Below are 26,890 nucleotides of genomic sequence, written 5' to 3' on the forward strand. Positions count from 1 at the left end.
TTTTTTTTTAACTAGAAACTTTTCTCTTTACGATGTATCTTAAAATAATATTTAATAACGGAATCGCTTAACTTTGGCTCTTTTATTAATTATATAAGTAAGCGCGAATAACGCTGGCTCGTTTCCGAGATGTATTGGAAAATAATTTTATAATTAGCGAGAGGCATATTTTTGAAAGTAAATTGCATACATCGTGTTAACCATTGTTCCATTGTTTTCTTAAACAAACTTGTAATGTTTTATAATTAGCGCGTAAAATATAGGTACCTAATTTTATTCAGGAAAATTGTACTTCGAAAGTGAGAGTAAAATATTTATGGAAAATTGTACGAGAGCTCTGGTTTCTTCGAACGCAGCCAATGAATGCAGCTGGTTATTGATGTCGGGGCGAATCAAGCGATGTATAATAATTATCTATTCGCGATCGCTCTCCCACTGTGTGCTTTTTATAACGTACGTCGGGCGACGTGATGTAACGACAGACGACGTAACTACGTCGTATTGTGTCACCGGAACGTAAATCCTGAACAAGCTGTGCAGCACAGCTCGATACTAATTTCCTACCCCAACTAAATGCGTCATTGAAATCGTCTCGACATACTCCACATCGAAGAGACCCAATAAATGACGTTACGTACAAGAGATATAACTTGAGAAATAATGGAATCTGATTATCTCGTTTGAATAGATTAACATAAACATCGTTGAATATTTCTGCAACATTTTTATCTCTGAGCTATTTTACAGAGACAAATTTATTATGCTCCTTTATCAGAAATATATAACATATTTTCTTTATACATCTCAGTTTCATTATTATTATTTTTTAAAAATAAATTTTTACGTTACGCGATCAGCAGTAATTTAACAAAATTATTAGTTCGTTTAATAATCGCGCCCGAGAACTTTACAAGACAGAAGTTGCAATTAGTGAAGTCCCATTAAAAGAAACCGGTTCGCAAAAAAAAAATGTGGCGCGAGCATCAGAGATCAGGATTATACGGTTTTGCGTCGCGATGAATACGCGCTTCACGCATCGCGTGCTCGCAGCAGGCTTCGAACGCAAAGTTGCCCGAATGCTGTGGTCCGCTGGAGTAACCGCGGATAATAAATAAAACGCCGCCTGGGGAAGAGAAAAGTGTCGGTTTTGCCGGTGATACTTAGGATGAAGCTTAGAGGGGCGGCGGCGGTGGCGGCTGTAGCGGATGGCACTCGAGTCGAGAGTGAAAAGTCGAGAACGGAGCCTCCACGGGGAGGAAAAAGACGAAGGGGGACGAAATGACTCTCTTAAGATAACGAGTCACTTCCTCGACCTACCGAGTATTCGCGCCAGCGGACTGTCGCCGTAGGATAGAGTGAAAAGCACCCTTTTCCCTCCAATCTTAAGTTGGAATTTATAAGAACGATGAGTTGTCATATCCGGTTGGATAAGTAATGGATGTTAGCTTTCCGGAAATCGTTTCTAAACACAGTTAATAACTCTTTCTCTCTTTTCTTTTCTCTCGCGCTTTCTTATGTCTTTGATAATATAGACGTGCACGTACAACAAATGCATTTGTTCAATCTGTAATTCAACAATGCGCGATAATTTCTTCATTAACGAAGTTCGGGGAGTTACTCCTGTCACCCTCGCACACACATAAAGAATTATCGCGGGAATACAAGGATTATAAATACGCGTTCTATTGAGAATGACAAAAAGTAAAAGAAGCGTCACGGGTATGAATAACGAGAAAGCGTTTTAGCAGAGAGCAAGAGTAATGAAGAAAATGCGAACCGACGGTGTAAATTACTTACAGTAATGCTTTCCCGTGCATCGAAGTAAGCGAAACAATGCTACTAGACAACTAGTTAATAAATTCCCAGCTTTCTAATTACCATAGAGTAATTAGTATATTTCCCTTAAAAAAGAGATAATCGTCGGGCTCTGTCTCTTTGTTCGCTTTTTCGTGAGTAATTATAATTCGTGATACTTAAAATAATTAATTACTCGCGATATCACGTCAGATATTTATCTGGCATCTCGTGAGCTTCGTCGCGGTCATAATTTCAGTTTTTTTTTTTTTTTTACGTAATACGTCATTATTTTTTATCTTTTCGAAATATTTAATTCCGCCATAATGATTTTTGCATTAATCTGCCTTTATCGCTTTCACGTCATTATATTTGCACGGGCAATGCAACGTTTGCGTAATACCACGCAAATTATAGTTTACTCAGCTATGCTAAATATTGAAGCGGAAGAAAATTGCGGGGTTCTGTCAAAGCGGCGATAACGCGCGTTTACAGCGGAGCGTGAATCGAGTCTCTATAGGTACCGGCGGCGTTTATATCATCGCGATCCGTCCGCGATTTTTCACAACTTGTCTCGGCGAATTAACGCCCGTCAGAGCCTCGTTACGATATTAAAATTAAATGGATGGCAGGCATAATGGATTATAGCGGCTCGCGCGCCGCTGCGTCAAGAACGGCGCGGGCGCGATCCGCCGTTTTGATGCATCGCGTTGCGCGACTTACGAACGCAAATTGCGCCCGACGTAAAATCGAAATATGACTCCCTCTCCTTTGCAACGCTTTCTTCTCTTTCTCTTTCTCCCTTTTGCCTTTCGCCCTCGCCCGCAGATTCCATCGGCGCAACGAACTTCCTCCCGCGATTTACATCCGCGCGCATCCACCGTCGCTGCGCCGGCAAGAAGGGCGCGCACCGTTCTACTTGCGTGGCATAATTCTGCGAATGCCACGGCTGGTTGCATTGCTCGACGAGGAAGAAAATAAACTTTACAGCCAAGTATTCTCGAGGGGGAAACAGGGTGGGACGTAAGCCGACAGAGAAAGAGAGAGAAGGGCGAAATAGGACCATTGACGCAACTCCTCTGCACTTGGTGTGCTTTCCGCTAGGATTTCAGATGCCGTCTCCTCTCTCTTCCCCTCCTCCCTCCCACCCCCCTGTCACCTTTTCCAGTCGTGGATAAGGGTGTATAAGAGCGTTCGGTGTCTCTTCGGCTAAACGATTCGACCTGGAAGCGTGCCTGGCGCTTTTTACACGGTTAACACGATCAACGCTCCGGGCGGCCGCGAGATAGGGGAAAGGGGGCACACGGGGGTCGATTTACAAGGTACGGCGATGTCACATACTCCGGCCGGCCGGTGTGTGCATAAATCTGTATGCACGTCTGGGCACGGCTATGTGTGTATTTTAATCAATACCCTGTTGACACCGCGACCAGGGAACATAAATCATAAGACAATGGAAAATGGCGCGCGGGGAGGAGGAGCTACAGCGGGATCTAAGTATTCCATTGTCGTGTACGTGCCGAGACAGGCACATTGCATATACACGGAGGCCCACAATAGTTCGCCTATGCCATCGTGAAATTTATTTAACTCAAGCTTTTCATCAGCTAAACATGTTTTTGCGCGGAAAGCTCGCGTGCAGCTCGCTCGCAATCAACGAAACTGCGTGGGGGGCGACCGGTTTTAAAGGGACTTTTTATTCAATGCGACAATATCGAGACGTTGATTGCTGTTGGGTTATTGCGATTACGAGAAGACACCGTTTTAAGCATTTTATCGAGCCGAATAACACGACGAAGAGAAAATTATTTCCAGTAAAGATAATGTGACATATTATTAGTAACGCGTATATCGATATGTAAAATACTTTTAACAGCTCGGTTTAATAACGCTTCTACGACAACGCAATCGCGAGAAAATAAGGACTCTTTCATTTATCCGCGCACAATGCGCATGGGGAAAATTGATTTCATCGCCGTCATTAATAATAACGTTAGTAATGTCCCTGCCGAATCGATTTTACGAATAATGCGTTTTTAAACCTTGATCAATAATGCATGTGACGTAATTAACGGTGATTACGGCCATCACAGATGGATTGGAAAAGCATGACGAAAAGCGTCAATCGCACCGTTCAGATATTTCCGAGGCGTATTTCGCAATGTATCGTTTATTCGCGCGTAATTTTTGTACGAGCCCCAGATGAATTATATATCATAATTAGTAATTTTTATTATAAATCGCGTTCTTTAAATTGTTACGTTTGCATTGAGCGAATTGTTCGACGCAGAATATGCGGCGTTACTTCGAATTTTATAAAGCAATAATTTCCACTCGATAAATGAGTTTTCGAGTATTCACACATATTCGTCACGCCTGTGATATATTTTAATATCCCGTGCCCGGAATATTTGGCAAGAGTAAATGTAAATTGTTTTAAAATTGCGATAAAATAAAAAGGAAAAGATAATTTTTAGTTAACCAATTTAATTTTTCACGCGCAAATATTAAAAAAAAAATTTGTTTCAAGTAGTATTAATTAAACTTAATAGTATTAATTAAACTTAATAGTTTTCAACCTTTTCAACGAACCTTCTTCGAATCCGTACGATGCGTTTGTGATGTTAATTATGGACCTGATACGCGTATAATTAGCATGTTGTCGATATCGTTTACAAAACTCCGCTAGCTGCATCTTCATCTTCGCGATTATCGGTCAATTTTCGTATGCGAAATAGTATCGACCTTTAAATTGAAATGCACTGATTTACACGATCGTGCGAAGCACGAAAGGGATGCTTCGACGTTGCCGGCGTAGTAACGCGAGCAGGGAAGTAACCGAGCGGGACATAGTCCTAGTAGCGGAGGAATATTCGCAGCCTCGCGGTACATACATACACATCTCCAGCCATTTACTCCGCGCGCACCCCCGGTACAGCCCCGGCGAGCCGCACACCGCTTGGCGAATGCCTACGTATCTACGAAATGTAGATAATAGATGAAATATTTGCGCGGTATGCGTGGTATTAAACCGACACCCCTGAAATTGTATTTTATAGCTACCCCTGCCACCGACGGGGCCCACTCGCGCAACCCCTTCAGAGTCCTGACTCTCTCTTCCGCCATCCCCCGTTCGCCTCTCGATGCATCCATGTTGCATACCGCTCTCGCAGTGCCTCTCTCTTTCCCTCGCGCGCAGCTGCACAATCGTATACACAATGTCGCAATACGGCAGGGTAGCAAAACCACCCCTTTCTAACTCTCTCCCCCTGCTTCCCACCTTCGCTACCGACCCTCCAGACGTGGCGTTTCGCCATATAACGAAACGCCAGAAACCAGTTTGCGGATATAGCCGTCGGGAGGCGCGAGGTATCTCCCACCTCGATGCATTTCTATCTTTCGGCGGGGTATAGCATCCTTCTTCACCGCGGTCGCTGTTGCCCAGCGCTTTTTCTTTTTTACTTCTTTCGCGTCTACTCTATACGCGATCTCCCTAGTCGATAGAAATATTTTTCGTACCTACGGGGATTGGAGATAGTGAATTTATCACGCTGACAAAGAAAGAAAGAGACCACCCTGTCTTTGGGCCGAGGGTCGAGAGAGCAATCGACCCTTTTTGGTTTTTTTTTTTTTTATTTTTTGGCGCTCCTAACAAGGACAGCCGCGGATACGAGTTATATCGATATGATGGTATTCGAAGATTTAAAAAAAAAAAGCTCGTTTAAACATTATTTAAAGCAATCGTAAATAACTTGTGGAAAAATAAGCTCTGACATTTTATCAAAATTATATTGTACGTCAACGCCGTATATCTTTAGAATTATGATTGACGTTTACATGTACATCGTGATGTTTAATTGGCAAGCTGCGTATTAAATATGATGTATTTGATAGCGGCATACGTTACAAATAACGCTACAAGTAGTGAAAATCGTATACATTGGCGCAATGAATTCGAACGTAACGATGGTAGCGCGGTTTTTTAAAAAATGTTATTATTTATTGATACATCGCTATGTATCGCTGTAAAGCTCTCAAAACATATGTGGTTGCTACGTCGAATACACTAGCTATGATACTTACATTACTTTCAAATCGATTCGGAAATAAAGTTATGAATAAATATCCAGATATTTAGATTGAAGCTACGGGTTCTGCATACGTAGAAAATTATAAATCCAATAAGGGAACGTATTTACGAGAGAAATATATTTTATTGCGATAATAAAGATGAATCAAATTTTATTAATTACGCTAGCAAATTAGATATTCGTTTTTAAGTTGATCAAAGTTGCACGTATAATATTTGTATAACATTTAATGTTCCGTTAGATATCAGATAATTTTTTTTTTTCTATTTCAAACTTATATGCAAACAAAATTATAAATAAAGCGGATAATGATTGAAAATTAAAAAGAACGCGTTAACATTCCAAAGAGATGATTTCCAACGTTCACTCTATTTGCCTAAAATATTCAATCAATTCATGAATATTAAATTTAATGAATTTATAATTCAATTGTCACATAATTCAAACGTCGTTCCATTATTTATTTTGAATTACTCCGACATTTATATGAGTTTTATTAAATCTCCTTGCCGGTCGTTGTGACGAATTGACGCGTTAATTGAGAGTAAATAGCAAAATGATTCAACTCCCCTTAGCTGCGTAGTAGGTCAAGACGATATAAGACAAAATAAACTGCTTGAGAGCTCGGCCGTCTCCAAGCCGAGAATTATTCACTCAGCAAACAAGAATCTCATTTCGAGGAATCGAGCGACCTTAATGCACGGAGCCGGGGCAAAATCAAGTGTCTTGTATTCGTAACAATTCACATACGTACGTGCATGCAAACATGCAAACACGGCACACGTATGAGTCGATGTTCATTACGTGTGCCGGAGATGTTCTTATATCGCGATTATCGCCACTGTCATCATCATTATTCCGCCGGTGTGTGCCGGCGCCATTAGGCACGGTCAATTTTCCTAAGAGCACCTCACGTTACTTCCGACGATACTCGACTTCCACGCAACGAGACGGCCGTGCGTCGTGCGTGTGACCCGCCACGGAAATACAATATCTGCGACCGGCCGACAGGCCCGTTCGATAGTAGATAATGGTGCGTCGGCACGGATTTGCGTCGACCATGAATTATTAAACGAGAACGTGTTGTATCGCTTTCCATGCCGAAAATCGCTGTACTTTTTTTTTTTACGAGGGAAGACTACTATTATAATACACGATGTGGCTAGTAAATTACAGTAATGACCGGAATGAATTTTTTCCCTCCTAAAAAAAGTCAAACAATTTGAATCAATTGGCTATGTTGTTCTCGAGAAGACGAGTATCGATATGCGAACTGCGTGCCTGATTTAATTACGTTTCGTAATACGTTCGAGATTTGTTTAACCGAAACGGGGTGTTCAATGGTCAGCTTCAAGCGACTTTTCTTACGTTAGAAATGCGATTTATCAAAAATTTATGAGACACCCCGACGAAGTCGATTCCAGAAAAAAAACGGGCGAACTTTCGTCGAAACTTTCTCCCCAGAAAAATTCGCTTTGATTTCGTCAAAATGGGGAATGCGGGGAATGTGAGAAAAGCTCGATAATTTCAAAACCTGATAAATCTCCATTCTCCTTATAGCAGTCCCCCGCAATGCATAATACAACTGCGTTTTGCCTCGTTTAATCTCGCTTGTGCGCGCGAACGTATCAATAGCGGTAGTTCGCAGACTCTCGAAGCGATCTCGTAGCCGGCGGTCTTTTCTCAGGCTCCCTCTTCTCTTTCCCAAGAAAGGAGTTAATGCATTTCATTAATCACCGGGAGGACCCCTCCCGCCCTCTCACGCCCTTCCGTCTCCCTTAAACTCCGAGTCTCGCTGCCGCAGACGATACGGAGCAGTTGATATTTTCTCGCTTTTCGATGCTCTTGTTATTATTACTTGTCATCTCGTCGGGTTTCTTTCTCCCGCCCCCTCCCCCTCAAGTTCCATTTATTCTCCACCCGGTACTTGTACGTCGACTCCGTTCACCGGGGAGAAATCAAGCAAAATCAGTGCGCGACGGTGAATAAAAATAAAGCACGCACGCACTTCGCGCAAGACGCGACACGTCGACGTAAATAGATAGCGCCAAATGGCGAAACGGGGGGGTGGCGCAGGGACGGTTGGCGTCCGCCTCGAGAAGAACCTGACAGCTTCTACTTTTTGCGCCCGGAGGTTCCTGAATGTCGTCCTAAGAATATCTCTACAAGGGAGGAAACGACGAGGGCGCAGAAGGGGTGGCGGAGGGCGCGTCGAAAGCTGGCGCGCAATGGTGGAGGATCGTTCTCTGTGCGAGGCAAAACGGCAGTTCCCTCGTGCCAGATCTGCCATTTGCGAGAAACGCGTTCGCCCATCTTTAATGTCACGGACTCAATACGAGAAATAGACGGCCGTACATAGAGCGACATTTTGATAAAGCACCCGCTCCCCGCCGCGATTACTACCGGCGGGCTTTTGCCGCGTATAGAGGCAAAATCGTCGTTGCGTCATATTACTACTTCAAACGGACTCGTTAGGGTGATTAGATGCAGTAAAGTGTTTCCCTTGTGCCAAGAAGCGACTTACTCTACATTTCACTCTCAAACTCTCGCCAGGCATTGTACTTGATACTTAAGTCTTTTGATCCCTTTGTCTGTCTCTTTATTTACGCTATTCTCTCTGATTACGAAACAAATACAGCCGATAAACATGTTTATCGCATTATATTTTTTACGGCTGTTTGTAAATTTATTTTGACAATCGAGCCGCCGGAAAGCTACGTTTCTTCTTCGCTTAGACGCGTAAATTAATGACGCAAAAAGCCCGGCTAGACGCGACGTTTGATACAGTGTGCGTAATACACGCGGTTCGTGTAAATTTAGCTGTGCTCACAAGATAAGTAAATGGTAGATTGTGCCCGTTTGTAAGCAGAGATTCGCGACGACACGGCGTCACGGACCCGATTCGAGAAATAGACGCAATATACACGAAGGACGTTGCGGCGGAGTGTTTAGACGTTAGCTGTGTAGAAACGTCGGCGCTATCGTGGATTATACGTATCCCTTTTATTTGTAGATAAACTGGCGAAAGGCCGTATGTACATACAGTTCAGACCGGATTTTCATCTCATCCACGAGCGAGGGCTCGGGCGATCTTACATATAACATCCGAAATATGTACACGGCAATACCGCGCGTTACTGAGTGTACGTTACCTCGTTTTTTTTAATTTTTTTTTTTTATTTTTTTAAGAGACGCCAAAGAGCTCTTAATCGAACGATCACCTGTACGCAAGATTAATTTTTGCCGGAGAGAGAAGGAAACGAGCTCGAATCGAAAGTCCGCACAGTGAAACCGCGCGATAACGTACCTTCCACGGTTCCGATAAATACGATCCCCAGCGCGAGCGCGCGTACTGTTCCGAGGGAAAGATTTATTTTCACCGCACATTCTGAAATGATGACCTTTTACGCTGGATTTCGCCCCGCGCGCGTTACGTAGGAAAGATACAAATCACTTCTGGACGTCCGGCGGTTACGAACGGCGCGCATCCTACCGTATATACACTCGAAACCCATCGCTCGCTCTCTTCAGGAGTAAATCCCGTCGACACGTATTCCGGACGTGGTTGACGGTCTCCGAAATTCATCTCGCGCGACGCTTCATTCCGTCGCGTCTGAATGCGCGATCGTAATTACGTGAGTTATTTCCGCTTCATCAATCGCGTAATCTCGATTTTTTTAACGCGCGCGTTATTTTCGCACCTCGGTACTTTAAAGATTAAAAATGAAATACTTTTTATTCGATTGGTAACTCCATAAATTTTACGTATTTACTTTTTGAATATTATTATTCAAATATCTTTGTTTTATTTCAAACTCGCAAGTCTACGCATAGTAAGAATAATGAATTGTTTGAGTGTAATAATTGAATTAGAAACGGGTATGCTTTCATGATGGAACGCGCGAGACCACTGTTGTCGAAGGAAAGTTATGCCGGATAGTGCATAATGCATTACGTATACACACTATTCTGCACGAGACGCAGATATTCGCGCAGTGACGGCTTACAAGCGAGTTGCATATTGTTTGTTCTTGTAATTCCATTATTTACCAGGTTATATGATACACTTATGACCAACGACGTTTCAAATTATAACTCCCTAAATGTGCAGAATCAACGCGGACGTTATTACGAGGGCATTATCGTTCAAGCGCCATTATTTCAATGGCAAGGGCGACAGTCGCCGATAATAATTTTAATACGTTTCGAACGAGGTAACGAGGACCCGTGAAACCGTCAGTAATAACACGAGGTTAGGGTCAGTCATTTCTGTCGTATCTACAAGAGCAAATTATATTTTTTCCCGAGACTTCTCGATTAAAGAGTTTCATAACTAAGGTGCCATTAGCTGTGTTATCATCCTTCGCAAAAAATTAAAAATGCAAAAAAAAAATTTAATTAAATAAACGCATAAAACAATAATATGCGGCGTGCGTAAGATTTATGTACATTTGCGTAGTAGATTACGCAGTTTTTTTCTCTTTTATTTATTTATTTGTTTATTTTTTTATTTTTTTATTGACGTTTTATTGATCTACTTCGTTTTTGTTACGCTGCCAAAAATTCAAAAACGAGTTCGCTAAAACGAATCGCGAGTTATGTCGTTCACCTCGTCCGCTGCGTTCGCCAGTATTTGCGTGCGCGTTGAAAAAAATGGCTCGTCGTTGAGTATCGCGACATCGATTTACCATTGGGAAGCCTTAGAGCGCAAGATTTGAGGGTTTTACGTTTTACTATCCCTCCCGTAATCCACATACGCCTGTTATCGGTGAAAGTACGAGGCTCGCTGTGCGCCAGGATAATCGCTGAATTTATGGGAACACTGCGCCATGCAGCAGCGAGAATGATTTTCGCTTACAGAGTCTCGCGACGGGATGCGGGAATCGAATATCAAAGGGCGGAAAAACGCGTGTAAAAACGCCGGACGGTCCACGAAATATGTCTTCGAGAAAGTTTTTGCGAGTAAAGTTCGCTAATATAAAATTTCGTCGCGAAACGCGAGATAATTAAATCTTATCTTGAGAGAGTGTCTTTAATCCAAGTCTTACTAATAATTTATATTTTAGGCGACACCGCACCTGTGCGCTACTTGTCTCTGAAAAGCCTTTTACCGGACACCACAGGTTACATGACTTACGAGGGTAGCACAACGCATCCTGGTTGTTGGGAGACGGCGGTCTGGCTGATCCTCAACAAACCAATTTACATTACGGCGCGAGAGGTAAACACCAATCCCTTTAGTCAGTAATTTACTGTCAAACTTCGTCAATTATTTTATTTCTTACTTTTTTTTTCTTTCGCCTCACCTTCCCGAGTTCTAGTTCTGAATTCGCGGGAGTTTGCGTGTCCCGCAATAATAGTTGAATCATTGAAAGTAGTGGCCGACACGGTAACGCGCAATTTCAAAATAGTTTTATCGATAATGTTGGATCAATCAGCGGATCCTATCCTTGTATAGAACGCATTGTTTCTGTTATTAGCTGTACGCCCTAAGGAAATTAATGCAGGGCCCATCCAGCACACCGAAAGCGCCTCTCGGTAACAATTCCAGACCGCTGCAGGGTCTTCATTACAGAACCGTGCGAACGAATATCGATTTTGCCAAGGTAATATAGCGCTGCGATTATATCATTCGATACTTCCCGCAAAGAAGTGTGTCAATCAGGATAATTGTCATATTACGGTGAATCTAATATCGTATACTACTAACGTATCTATCGAAAGACTTTTAAAAGAGAGATTTTATAAGAAAGCAAATCTAAATTTATTTTCAGGATTATTTTATATATATATAAATATATATAAAATAATTTTAAATTATATTTATATATATAAATCTGTATATATATTTTACTACTTTACAAAATTATAATAAGTTTTATAACATTTAGATGTTCTACATTTTTAGTATTTTATAAATAGATTGTTTCAGTATTTAATTTCATTCATTTTTCTTATCTAGAAAAAAAGGGTTAATTAAAAATGTAGTTTTTCCTATGAATATAATACCTTGATTGATCATAAAAGAATCAATCTCGTAAGTATTTTTAGCGGAACTGTAACTTAAATGCACTTTCTGTGTTATTCCGGCAGCGAGGAAACGCCAAGTGTCCGTCGATGGCGCAGGACATGCATTATAGAGGTAACACACGATGTTAGCCAGGCTCCTGGAGCCCCTAAACTTCGTGCCTCACCGCAAAGGGATCGTCTCGATGAGAATTTGAAAAGATGACTTTTTCCTTCCAGCCAACACGTGGCGGGACGACGGTTCCCTATCGCACAACGTAGTCTGAGACCACCCCGCGGCAGAACCACGAGAGGAGACTTTTTTTCTAAAGATCCGAAACGGAGTGAGTGACGCGCGAAAGAGGAGAAGAAGAAGGATGCCGATGGAACTAATTTCTAACGGGGAAACGAAGAAATTCTACTGCAGCAGTCCGAACGGCGACGGAACAACAAGTTTCGAGTACGGTTGTGAATCGACGCAAAACGAATGCCGCGTTAACTCTGGACGAACAATTACAGTGTAACCGCTATGTCATGCAGAAGTAATATGTACATAATTATCTGCAAATTATATACCGCATATAATTTGTAGATAAGGCTCGCAACGTCAATCGAATTTGGTTTTATTCTCCGGAGTAGCGAGAACGAAGTTGTGCGTGTGTTGTGCCACAGCACTAACGCGATTCTCGTAACATGAGTGATCAAAGGAGCTTTAAGTGTCTTGCTGGGATACAGATTTTCGTTTAATGCTGTTTGTAAGTTTACGCATTAAAGACTATAACATTATCAAGGATGGGCGCTACTTAAAATAGTACACGCTATTATAAATTGCAATGTGTTTATATATACACATGTATGTATATATATATGCACATATATACATATAATTTTGTAAAATGGACAATAGCACTTTCAGATAATGGATGATTCCTAATAGTGAAATAATAGGCGTCTTTTAAGATAAGGAAACTTTTTTAAAATGCCCATCGTTGATAAAACTATGTACGATCAATATGTTTTCACATGAAAAATCGCGAGAATAAAATGCGTGTTTGAATGAATTATTAATTCCGCTGGTGAGTCTGTGAATCGAGTCGAGTTATTTGACAGGTTTTTGTCAATTACTTCGGAGCCAATGGCGATACGACATGAACGATGTAAAGCGAAAACCATTACGAAACGGGGGTGGGAAAATGGGATGGGGGGAAATGAAGCGGAAGTGCGGGAAGAAGCGGGACGATCGTGATGGATCTCGGTAGAAGATACAGAAGAAGAAATAGCCGGTATCTCGTTGGCGGAAGAGGTGGAGGAGAAGAGGCGGAGAGCAATTTCGTAATAGCTGCGGGATAGAGAGGAGTAGGATAATAAAGAAGGAATGGTTCGGAAGAGGAAGAGATTAGGATGAAGTCATGTGGTAGATCAATCGCGCGGAAGAGAACGCTGGCTCTCCGTTAGCTTAGCCGATGGACGAATAATCCGGCGCTTTTGTATATAAAAACACAGAAAATGTACACGAACAGACATTACCTACTAGACGTTAAGCAGCGGGAGGCAAAGCTCCTAGGGTGAAAAAAAAAAAGCGTGTGTATAGTAAATAAAATTGTATCATATGAAAAGATGAACGTTTAACGATTGTGGTTAATAAGTAAAAAACGGTAATAATAAAGGCAACGTTATATTGTACAGTAACAGCGATCGATAAGTTTCTATCCTTTTTCTTTTTTTTTTTTTATTTGATGCATCGATTCTAATGTCTTCCTTTTATTTTTATATTGATTCCTCCGCATATTCCTTTCCGAGACTTTACTGTTCTACATTTGATTGTATGTATGTACGTTCAGCGATATATCCACGGAATAATTTACGCGGTATCGTACATCAATGTTACGCGGAAAAAAACACCGTAGGTGTAAATTAATAAATTCCAATAACCCGCTAATCGCCGAAGCATGCAGAGAGTCGCTTAGGAGAGAAAGTTCGATTCAGCACGCCCCCTCAAAGTTAGGTATTACAAATTTCTTCACCGACGTGCGTCAAGGGTAAGGTAAAGTTCCAACGGCACTCACGAAAGTTTCGCGCTCTCGAGCATCGGGACTACGGTCGATCCAAAAATTCGAGCGTGCTGACAAATTATCTGGGACAAAACTGGGTTGAACACTGGCCCAGAGTTCATGCCTCGGCCTGTGAGACCACGTTTCATCCTTAATTAATTATCTACGGCAGTAATGGCGAGCAACTTTCGCGGGTCGCTTCTCTCCCTTCTCCGTCTTTTCCTCCCGAGACGAAGGTAAGTGGATCCTATTTTATCAATTTGCGGAATAATTTATATGCGAGAGAAACTGATTGCCCGTCAAGGCGCAATATTCTTCACCGTTAACGTCACGCTTCGCGTCCATATACCGTGGCGATATTATAATTTAATCACGATCGTGGAAAGACCCGAGCGCGGCTACATGCAGCACACATACACACCGGCTTAATGAAATCATTTAGTTTGTAATTTGCCTCACCGCGTGGCCAATTATTCACCTCGTGATCTTTGAAACTCGAGTGCCAATGATTACGTTAAATAGTTGTTTACATCGAAAATAATTCGCTCGATAATTGATCGTGAATAACTACTACTCCTACGGTACAAGTTCTTTTAAATTAAATTTAAAATGAAATCATGCAATACGACCGAATAATAAAGGAAAGACCGTTGCGTCGAGCTTAAGTATTATCCGATTTGCATTAAGATTAGCGTATACTTCGAGAATCTCTTGAATTACCATACGGCTGGTGTCTCATCCGTGAAGCAGCAATCCGCTTTGGCTGCGCGAGCGATTTTTTGGTCAAACATTCTCACTGCGATACCGTCGGGCGCATTCGCGTGTGTCAGCCTAAACGAATGCAGCGAATTTAAGGGACGGCGAATTCGCCGAGAATGTGCTGAGTAGTTGACTCGTCGCGTGCAGCCGAGGGTAAAAGGATGCTGAGAGATATGCTTACCGCGCTCAAAGCTCCTTTGAGAGATAAAGGAGGAAGAGGGACGAGGGGCGCGCCACGCGACATTCTCGATTGAGAGGGTAGGTGAAGAGCAAGGGGTGGGCGCGCAGTCCCTGCACTCTTTTATGGAAATTAAGAACGTGATTTCGGATTCCCACGAGTACAAGTTTCATCCTCCTTTGCCTCCTTATCGTCCACCGTTCGTTGCCGTGTTCTCTCGACGGCGGCTTCGTGACTAAGCGCCACCCCCTTATTTTTAGATTCCGTGCAACGCACACACGCATACACACGTAACGTTGTATGAATACGATATCGCGGTGGGTTTTGCAAAATCAGTATCGACGGCCACGTTTATGGGTGCTATATTCAATATACAGGCTATCATGTAACTGCGCTTTTTCCCCCCGTTCCTTGAACTTTTTCGAATTCACTTCTCTTCGACAAAAATTCTATTTGAATCTCTCTCTTTCTCTTTCTCTCTCTCTTTCTCTCTTTTCTTTTTCCTATATTATTTTAAATTGTGAGCATTCACGTTACGTCCAGTCAAACATTTATGTCATTTGCGATGGACGGCGCATATTTATTTACATCGAGTGATTCGTTGTTAATGAAATCTGTACAAAGCGATGCATAAGCTACGTCCGCATATATCGGTTTACACATTTTATAGTATATCACGATGAAAAAGCGCGCGCGCCCCGTATAACTTACGTTTGCAATTCGAAACTTCGAACTCGATCGGGACACGCCACATATAAATATGAACCAATTTTCCTCGAAGCTTAAGTATCCTAAGTGTATCGACGAAACGCGTATCAAACACGTACCAGTGCCAATTTAATCAGACGTTTCCCTTCAAGGAAGCACTCGGCCGTTGAACCGCAGAATGCCGTTTTAGAAACGGGACGAAAGTTAGGAAATAATAACCGAAAGTTGAATGCAAGTTCATTTGGCGGAAACTGCTTTAGCCCGTGCATGCAACAGCTATTACAGTATGCCACGTTTATTCCGCTGATGCGAAGTAGTGCAGAAGTTAACATCTGCCCTTTCTCTTTCTCTCTTTCTCATTCCCTCCCGAATTTTTAAGAAAAAACGATAAGACTGGATTTTAGCGATACAGGAATGTGATCGCGATGATATCCACAAAAAACGATTAATTGATAATTTCAGCTTCTAATAAATCTTTTTCTAGTTTATTCTTTAAAGAGATAAAAAAAAGAACGTTTTCGCATGAATTTCCACGAGCTTTCGTGAATACCGGCATTATATTTTTATTTACATATATACGGAAAGTTCTGCAGAAACTGTTATTATTTTGTTTTATATAACATAGTTATTACCGATGTCGACTCTCATGTTAAAACTTATTCTCATGCGAATAACCAGCAAATGCAAGAGAAGCTGAAACTTTTATAAACGCATTAATGTATAGCTTTATGGAGTTTTTTCACAATTGAATTATAATGTCTTGTTGCTCTAAAAAAAGAAATAATAAATTTGACGCGCTACATTTCAGTCAACGAGCTATAGATTTCGTATTAAAGTTATCACTGCGATAATTTCATTACGGCTATAATTTTTCATAGATTGAAGAAATAAACGTTCTTGAAATTTCCGAATAAGTGGTTGTAAAAATTAACCGATCGCATTATATATATGTATATATGTATATCATAACGAAATGAACGGCGGTTGAACAGATAACGGGCAGTTGTTCGTCGTTAAAAATCGCGGCCTTAGCGTCGATCGTGTCGTCGTAAACGGGGGTGGGGAAAGCTTTAATTTGCGAGCAGACTCGTGAAAATAGAGAGATGAATAGTTTCGGGAGGGCAGCAGGGACAAGGGATCAGGTAGATCGTCCGAAAAAGATAATCGAAGGGAGGCAACGGCGTTAAAACTTATCGGCGCCTTCCTTTATGCCTGCCGCCGATAGATGAGGCCGGAACGGTGTGAGAAGAGACGAAGATCGGGAAACCATCTACCCGTGGCCGGCGAAGGTGGTTACGGGGGATGAATAGCGGTGACCGGGGAGGGTGGAATGGCGAGGGGGAGGCCCGATCATGACTCCACAGCGCGTCGAGGAATTATGGATACCATTATACGAGAAAGATTAGAGGTCCTCGTAATATTTTTATTACCTCATCTCACACGTGCGTTAGTCCGCGCGTCGACGGGCGAAGGTTCACACAGGCGAACCGGCACGCGCACGGACGAGACACAGATTGCCGCGCAGTAGATCGCGACTTGAGAGATGGAGGTGGCGCGGTCCCGCATTAAGAAGAGATCACGAACGGCGAAAGAGACTACATACGGATCACGGCGAGGAATTCGCGAAAATCCGATCTGTTATCCCAGCGGAAAATAATTCGCTGCTTAATGTTAATGTAAACGTTCAAATATCATTTAATCGTCTTTGTGTGTAAATAATTTCAATATCAAAAATAAAAAAAAATGAAATAAAAAAAAACTTTTGATCTAATTAGCACGGAATTAACAGCAGAAAACAATTTCAGCCTGCTCATTGCTGACGTAAATATAGCTTCAAGAGATGCTGCGAATTGAAATGAATAAAATCACATGATTTATAATAAAGACGTAATATTGACACGTAGCATCCGCGCGATGAGTTTAAAAGCCAAATAGCGCGAGTGTTGCGCGTAATTACGCTTTTCCGGATTCGGTATTTATTACGGCTGTCTGTTCGTTGAAACCCTTGAAACAGTGGGCGATTATTAATTTGCCTAACAGAGCGCATGCAGTCGCACAACTGATGATCGCGTTGCAATGGCGTGCTAATAAAACGCATTTACGATTTAATTTACGTCGATGGATATTATACAGTTTTAACTACAAATTACACATTTACGTGTCGATACATGCGATGAGACCGATATTTCGCCGAATTATTTTATTCAGCGTCACTTCCCCGGGCGATTATGATTTATATCGAGAACGAAGGAATGTGATTAAATTGCAGATCCGTATATTTCGCTGTATAATGATCGGATTTTTTTCGCGATGACCGACGTAGTCTGTCGATTAAATGGAAATATGTCATTACGGGAATCATAAATTTAAAATCCGTCGTCGTCGCCGGATTCCGTCCTCGCTATTGCCGAGAAAAATGCAAATCCGCCGTATTTTTCCGATTCGCCGCCGGTGATGTAGTATAATAAAGGTGTGATTCAGTCGTCCTTCGAATTTCTTACGGCCATTGCGATACGCTCACGAACACACCAGGACACCAAATCGTTTCCATTCGATGACGAGGAATCGGCTTATCCGCCGTACAATGGCGGCCGGCAAAACGATTTTACCTCGGAATCGTGAAAAGGAGCAAACCTCCATAACGGACTTACCACATCCGAACAATCCTACGGCGAGCTGAAAGGCTTTATATCCTTTTCATCGTCCTGCCGCACCTGATACCCATGTCATACCCCTTGAATTTTACACCACGGCGACCTCGCTCAGCTGCATACATAATTATCGCGGTCAGTGCTTTCCCTCGAAACACGTAATATCCTCCCTCTAATCCGCTCTCTAACGTCGAGAAAAAAATCTGTGACATTTTATTTGCGATTTTTTTTTTTCTATTTTCTCCTTTATTCATTACGTATGCCACGCGTCTCTCCTCGTCCTTTAATTAACAAATTTTTATCTCTAACGCATTAATGACACAGTAATAATGTAAGGCATAACTCGTCGATTATTTTCACCTAGTCTTACACACGTCGGTGTTTAAAAGTCAGAGTGGAATCGGAATGGAACCTGATAACGCAACCGATTTGACTAACCAAACTAACGTTTCACGCGGCTGGCAATAATAGCCTCCTGATATAACCTTTATGCATGTCGCTTGTAGGCCAATTAACATTGTCCATGTCACATTTGTCACTCGAGATAATTTAATAAAGTAGACAGCCGCCGAGGACGTTCGCAATCAGCCCGACGTGCGGAACACGAACGGATGAATCGACACGCGATGGAAAACACTCGACGAACGTCAAACGTAAACGCATGAAAGATCGCTTTTCGAATACTCACACCTTCTTCGACACCGCGACTGATCGATTGTAAAAATGATATACTTCCGTTTAAACGGCTGGTTTTTACGAGCTCGTTGATTACGCCGGAATTGATCTCGCGGGATCTCGGAATTGCAATGACACTCAACGGGATACGCGCAACGGCATGGGATGCACGCAATCAGTAATCACCCGCATAATTAATTATGCAGGCTTAATTGGTCGAGCGTCTCGCCAAGGAAACGGAGATACAATGGACGGGAGAGACAATGGAACGATTATAGAATTACACGGGTAGGTCTTACATACGCGATGCTGACACGTGTGTCTCATTGTTACCGTTAACAATGAAACACGCGAATTTTGGAATCGAAAATTTATCAGAACGAAAAGTACGAAGAGACGTGGTGACGGTCATGAATTTAACAGAAATCGAAGGGAAAAGGGGATATCCGGCAAGGCGCAACTTTCACAAAGAAAAAAACAAAGAAAAAAAAAAAAACAACAAAATACTTGAAAGTTTTTGCGAAACACGTGCCGGAACGTGGACTGCGTGAGGATGAGTCCGGAGGAGAGAAAATGAAGGAACTTACGATGAGAAATTTCAAATTCATTTCCGCCCTTACGATCGCTTCAGAATCGCCCTCGCCCTCCTCTCGCCTGTCCCTTGCCCACCATTCTTTTCGCTCCTTGCACAGTAAACTTTACGATATCAGCTTCTGCCCACCCCACTTGTTTCCTTCGCAACCTACGTTCGCGTGAATATTTTATAAAAATAAGAAGAGCGCGAGCCAGCTGGACGATATTACGTTTGCCGTTTTGTTGCCACGTGACATGCGACGCGCGGATCTTCGCAAAATTACCGAGTCGACCTGCGAATATACGGAGTCTCGTTGCGGAAAATGATTACATGTCGAAAAAAAAAGGCTCGATCAATTTTAACTGCTCAAAACTCCCTTAAATTTTGACAAGTAATTCGATAATTCGATAATCTTTGATGCGCGCGTAATTTCCAAAGTTTCTACGTGCGCAGGCCAAAGATTTCCAACGAGAAATAAGATAACTTTCCGATAATACAACTTTCTCTATATTCATGCAACGTTGGCGCCCAATATCGATCGCAGTTCTCGCAGAAGGCACATTTGACGGCGCTGGTTTGCATAACTGCGTTAAAGGGAGTATATTTTATTCCGGTCGCGGGGAAAAATAATGCGCGCGGATACCCTCGAGGCGGCGGCGGAGGGGCCCGCGGACGGTTCTAATCTAAATAATCAGAAATATTCTAACGTTATTGAATTTACCGGGAACGAAGCTGCCGGAGAGCAGACTCCGGCGCGACGGCAACGTGATAAAAGTGGAACAAACTTAACTTTCTCCCCCGCCTATTTTCGCTACATGCGCGCTCGATGCATCACGAGGCTCGCATGCCTCGGTGATTCTGTTACGGTCCTTTTTTGTCGTCCGACTATAAGGGTAGAGCAAACTCTATTTACTCTTCATTACGGCCTAATGAGCGATACATTAACAAATTTTAACATGGGAGAGTAAATGAAATTGTTTATACTTATGGCCGCGAAATTAGGTAAAGCGACTCGTGCGCGAGCATGCGGGAGCCGCAATAATAATACAACTTTTTTTTACAATTACCAAAAGTTGTGCGCGAAATGCAATTTGTACTCGTACCTTCGGCGACAAAATCAAATACAATTAACGTATCTGTTAAATCGTTAAAAGCGCCGTTTGTTAGACGCGCGTTAATTTCGACTGCTTATTTGACACACAACGCTCTGTATTTACGCAAAACGCCGTGAATCGCGCGAACGTTATTCTTTACGCGGTATATACGAGGTGTCGCACGCATGTAGCACTAAGTGCTCAGTGAGCCCGAAACAGATAATCCGGAATACCTCCCAAATAATTTCATTAACTATCCGGCGAGAGAGCTGTGTGCTTGGCGGAACGCATCGCAGATAGCGACAGTTTTAATAATCGTCTGTTCATTAACTTCGTAATTCAAAGCTTAATAACTCAACCTGTACGTTTGCGCAATTACAAGGTGCGTCACGGAGAATTGCGCTGTTTAATGAATCCGTTTAATCGTGACTAAAAATAATAAAAGTATCCCGTTTTCGCGCTCGGGTCACGCGAGATGGAATTTTACCGTCGTTGATAAAATTTCAAAATATTTGTAATGGATACGAAATTGGACGGTTTAAACTTCCGAGCCGCGCGTTGTATTTGTAATATTAATATATATCTGGCGCAATTCCGTTAAATGCGGGCGAAATCGAAATGTTATCCCGCAACGACGGCAACGTCAGTTTAGGCGGCCCGTACGAAACGAACGATAAATTTCTGCCTGACATCGAACAGATTAAGTTCCATTTTTATTTTAACATAAGCCGAATGAGATCTTTGACAGGCCGGTCGCCCGTTCGATTCCGCTCACGTTCGACGGCTGCATAAATTGTTTGATACCCAGACTTGTCACAAAACCGGAACATGTTTACGGCCATCAGTCTGACTAAGGCTTGATGAATGTGCTCAATTTTATCTCCACCACATGACCAATCATATTGATTGTGAACGCCATTGATTGGCAAGCGAGATTCCAGTTGCGCACTGTTCCGCTTTCGCTACTCCTCCAACAAACAATAGCTACAAATATCGCTATATCAGCTTTTGTGATATATGTAAGAGCGCACGCGAGCGTTACACAATGTTACACCGATTATTACAAAGAGTTTAATAGAAGATTATAATGCAGATTACACGGGGATGCGTAAGCGAAATAACGAATATGAAAATTAAATCAAACACAGCTATCGTCGTATCGTCGAAAAGTATTGTATTATTTGTAACTCCCTAAGGGAACGGTAATACCAATTTTTACGGAGCATTAACTCATCCCGAGGTAACTGCACGCGCCAGTTAGGCGTTCGCTATCCAAAGGGAAGGCATAAATTACCAATCGAATTCTCGCCCCCGGTCGTGCTTAAGGAAGGTAATGGAAATTTAATGTACTCCCTTCTCCCCCCCACCCCCGTCGGCAATAATAAATAACGCGATGATAAGGCGCGCGATAAGGGCGCCAATGAGCAACGTCGCCCTTCAGGTTAAGGGATGAAACGCGGTGGATCCGGGGTGGCGGCGGGGGCGGATGAAAATCGTAACGGAAAGTGCGGTTTTTCTCCGTCTCGCATTCGATGCATTGGCTTCTCCGCCGAATGACAAACCAAGATAACTCGAATAAATGTAAAAGCAACTGCCCGAGTTTTCTCTAAGTGAAAATCGATGGGGTTTTATTGTGTGTTCGGAGAGCGCTCTCGGGGCTGCAATTCGCGCGCCCTTCGTTCTCCCCCTTTCCCCCGGGCCACGTCCTTCTCCGTCTTCTCTCTCTTCCTGTCTCGTATATACACCGCTTTCTTGTCCGAGAATGCCGCCTTTGTGCCCGGACCCGGTCGTGCTCTAGAGCGATCGAAATCCTATAGCGGCTAGTTTATTATACGGCGCGCCCCCGAGCCCGTATTTGCGTGATACAAACGAGTAATACAGGGGCGTTTCGCCCCCCCCGAAACTTCGGCAGCTCCCTTGAGCGAATTTTCCCGGCTAATTAAAAAGCAAGATCTCCTTACTTATTCCTTTTCTATTTCAGCGAAACTTAATCCTTTGATTTTCAATATTAAATCGCGCGATACGGAATGGTAATACAAGAATGTTTTGTAAGGTTTGCATTAAACTTCGAGGGAACTTCACGGTAAGTTTCGAGCCAACCTTGACGTCGCGAAAATTTCTGATATAGTTTCGGAGTTCTCTAATTCTAAAGGGAAATTATACGCATTTATATATAAAACGACGAACTACTGCTGACAATAACAAGATAAATGTTTTCTATTAGGTGTCATATTAATTTTGTATTAAATAAAGTAATGTATATGAAAAGATACTTGAATTATATATTGAATTTTATATAAAATACAAAATAATATTAAAATTAAATAAGGTCTAAAACAATATATTTATCTCGTCATTGTCAGCAGTAATATTTCTACCTAATTAATATGAAATATTAAAATTATATTTATTTTTACTCATAATAGCATATTCACAGATACTAAATACAATTCCCTAAAAGAAAACTTCTTTTAAAAATAAACTTATCTATATTCCTTGCATAACCGCGCGAGCGGTATACTGTTGCAATGAAAATCGAACAAAATCGGAACTGAAAAAGTTGATGAAGTCTAATAATGTCCGTGCACCGTAAAACTATTTATTGAACGAAAAAGACAGAACAATAAAAGGAATATAACAACGCGCGATTGCGGATGCTGGCTTCTCGGAATATTGCGGCGTCGAGATATTTTTCCGACTAAGGGAGTTCATGAAGGGGAGGAAAAAAGAGAGAGAGAGAGAGAGAGAAAAAAAAACAAAGAAAAGAAGCGGAACGCCCTTCCGGCCCGTAAAAATTTTACGATAGCCACGTTGTTTCGTGTATTGGTCTTTATTTACCCGTAAAAGTTTCATGGTGTTATCACACTTCGGTGCTTGCCGAAGCGGGACGACCCGTGTGTCATTGGAAAGCGCCCGGGCTTCGAGCCGCTTTTACGAACCGACGTAGTTTTTCCTTCCTGAAAAAGGTCCTAAAGCTTCGGCCATTCGATGGCCGGGAGTTCTCTTATCGCTATTCGACCGCGCGAAGCGTATTTGCACCGACGGATAATTCAAAATTACTTTTAAAGCCGGTGGCCGGTCAAGCTAATCGATTTTCGTCGGAGGCTAATTTTCTCTCCAGGTCAGAGAAGTTGCATCGCGGCACGAATAAGTGTCGTCCAAGTATCATTGAAAGTGACATACGAAGCGTACCGCCCGGAGTGGCCATCGTGTGCAACACGAGATAGAAGTGTCTCAAATATCCAAGTGTAATCAGTACCTTTCGGGCCATTATAGAAATCGCGAAATGCACAACGGCGCGAAATGAAAACGTACAGATATACTTCCAGTCGTTTCGTAATATATACACGCGCGAGTAAATGTGTACCTACATCGGCGGAATGAATTTCCGATATCTCAGGCCTGAAAAGCGTCGCGGAAATGCAGAGACGAATCTAGAGTTTATATTTTATTTCACACATGCGTTATAAGCCGCGTCTTTCCTCGCCGTACATCATTATTCGTTCGCGGACCATGCGAAACTCCGCTTCCGGTTAACGAACAAAAACTCGCGAACGTGCTCCGGAGGTTCCTGCGCTCGGCTATATATCTCCGCAACCAAGTCCGCGATACCACCGCGCGCGGTATAAAGAGCACCGGCATAAAATACTTCTTCCTTAGTTCATCAATTTCGTATAAAGCGCGCGTGAAAGTTTCGGACGGGGAAAAAAGGTAACGGCGGACTTTCGAGAGCGCGACGGCCGGTGCCGGGATGAAATATTCCGCGCGAGCATCGACGGGTGACAATGCGAGTAAAATTTTTAGGCTACGCACAATACGCACGAACGGTAAAACGTATTTATATGCCCGCGCGCTCTTTCGCCGTCTACTCGCGTTTCATATGTAAATCACGATTCTCCGGATGGAAGTAACTTTCGGGAAACCTGCCGCCACCGCCGCGCCGCATACTTTCCGAGAAAGTCTGCTGTTTCCAGATGCGTTTGTGCGCGACGAGAGCCATTGTGCGATAATCAAATGGAGTCCGAAGAGCGGCAGGTAGAATCTTGTCATATTAGCGACGCTACCGTCGAGCGCTGGAACACTGTTTCGCTATTACAGTAATGAAGTCCCGGTAATGAAGCAAAGACGAAATCATGTCGCGTCGTGCAACTAAACACCAACATGTTCTTATCGCGTTCATTGCACGATACACGGAGACTAACCCCCCCGTCGCTGAGAAGAGCGCGATAAATCGCTTGCGGCGTTCGCCCTCACGTGACTCATTTGCCTCGGTCCGGGGATCATAATTTTATTAATACTGTTAGGGTATCGCTTTGTCTCTCTGCGTGCAAACCGGCGATTTATTCCGCAACCATTGTACGCTCCCTCACCCCCTCGGTTGTTTTTATTCTCAATGATAATAGCGGCCGAAAATTTCGCTCGGACACGTAGTACTTTCCTTAATAGGGCGCAATTTCCCTCGATGGAGAGAAGCGTTTCATAATTGACGAGTACTCGCACTTTAACCCTCGTTACCCTTCGTTCCCCTTTTCCCTCCCCCTTGTTCTCTACCTCTTTCCGCTCTCTCTCTCTCTCTCTCTCATTCTCTCTCTCTCTCTTTCCTTCTATCGCTTTTCTGCCTCATCACTCAAACTAATACCTACACGTGCTGACGCTCCGTCCGTTCCGACAGCAGTTTCGAAAATCCAAAAAGTCACGTTTCCGGCATGATAATCAAGCGGCGCTTATTATCGCGCGTTTAATTGCGCCACGAAAAAACGTTCGCGCCGCACCGCCGTTAGCGTCATGTTTCGTAACTGGTAATATTTCACGTTTTTATTGCTTACGAGAGCCCGGACGCGTACATGGTGTCTTCGCATTAAATACGTATCCCCTTGCGTCGTAAAAAATATGAAACGCTGTCCTTTTTTTCTCGGGGCACAGCTCACGGCGGGAAACGTTTACCGCGAGACGTCGGAAAACTTTGGCGCGCTTTAATATGTCGTATTAATTGCGTTCATTAGATTAAGCCGAGGCAGAGTCGCGCGCAAACGAGCAAGTCGCTCTTTAAAATTTCAACGAGGCAGACGAACAAGTATCAGCGAGCTCATTCAAATTGGACGATATATGAGCCGCATAATGCGAGCGTTGCTACTCTGCGAAATTCTAAATTTATGCTTGTGGAAAAATTTACTGCGCCGTTTACGCGTCGTAAATGCAGGTGGAAGTAGGACATAGTTACCGCCTTTTAATCAAGCACGATTTTTATAACTTTATATACGACCGCGTTTTTTTTTCTTTTTTATTATAAATAACGCGAAACGCATGTCGGCTACAAATAAAGTTATCTATAAGACTGTAAAATGAACCGTAGTGGCTCAAGTGCCTCTTATACATCTTTGTGTGAATTATATTTTCAATTAATTCCCGTAAAATACATACCTATATATTATAGACTCGTAAAATTTCAAAACGCAGCCGTTTCATTAAATAAATCAACCGGGATTTTACGATAAGACTTCTGACAGTTTAATTGATTCTCACTTGGTGTATATCAGCTTCGCTATATACAGGCTAGGTAATAAGTATCGAGGCGGGCGCGAGAACAAAGATGAAAGGTACAGCGCGACGCAGGTGCGTGATCCGGGGTTTGTCGTTGCACATTCGCACGCGATAAATGTGAAACAATCGCGCCGGTATTAAGAATCCTCGTACAAGCAGCTCGTATACATGATTCAACGACGCCTCGTTAATAATTCAGAGATATCCGTCCGGCGGAACGCAGACCAGCCGCCGGTTTAAAACCGTCGGAAATGTATGCATGTTTTACCAGCAGCGAGGAGTCGGGCGAACGTCAAAAAGAAAGGACGGGGCCGGAGCATAGAAGATAGATGCGCGGCGTGGTTTCGGTAAAGAAGTGTATAACCGGGAGTAAGCATGAGAAAATTGCGGAAAACAGTTGAATGAAAGGTACAATAGACCCCGTAGATTTTACGCCGGCGAGATAATCTCGCTGGATATTCCACGCCGGAGGACCGAGGCGCGCTCGCCATCGGTAATCGTTTGTTATTGATGAAATTGCTAAAAATTGTATTCGCAGAGAAGCGTAATCCATTTCACGCGCTTTTTCCATTCGCCCTTTCGAGCTGGATCGTTCGTGTCATTCATCGTTTGTGTTACGAGAGAGAGAGATGTATGAAAAAAAAAAAAAAGTACGACGTGAAATTAGAACAGCGAGGGCGGAATATATCGGAGACGTCTGACTCGCGTGGGAACAAAGCGGAAAAAAGCAAATGGCACCACCTTGTTTGGCCCGCGCGTCGTTACGAT

The 26,890-nt window shown here is 42.8% G+C and overlaps 1 protein-coding gene across 2 annotated transcripts in view; it reads left to right on the forward strand.

Moving 5' to 3' along the window:
* Window positions 1–13,580, forward strand: part of Carpa (Carbonic anhydrase-related protein A) — a 116,150-nt gene extending 102,570 nt beyond the window's left edge. The window contains exons 7-10 of one of the 2 annotated variants that reach the window (XM_070654516.1): window positions 10,952–11,106; window positions 11,366–11,491; window positions 11,979–12,027; window positions 12,114–13,580. In XM_070654516.1, the coding sequence (XP_070510617.1) occupies window positions 10,952–11,106; window positions 11,366–11,491; window positions 11,979–12,027; window positions 12,114–12,178 (395 nt within the window). In that variant the 3' untranslated portion in view covers window positions 12,179–13,580. The remainder of the gene's footprint in view (window positions 1–10,951; window positions 11,107–11,365; window positions 11,492–11,978; window positions 12,028–12,113) is intronic. The other variant, XM_070654517.1, reaches the window with a different exon arrangement.
* The last annotated feature ends 13,310 nt before the right edge of the window (window positions 13,581–26,890 follow it).

The sequence above is a fragment of the Cardiocondyla obscurior genome, linkage group LG03 (assembly GCF_019399895.1).
Source record: "Cardiocondyla obscurior isolate alpha-2009 linkage group LG03, Cobs3.1, whole genome shotgun sequence".
Lineage (NCBI taxonomy): Eukaryota > Metazoa > Arthropoda > Insecta > Hymenoptera > Formicidae > Cardiocondyla > Cardiocondyla obscurior.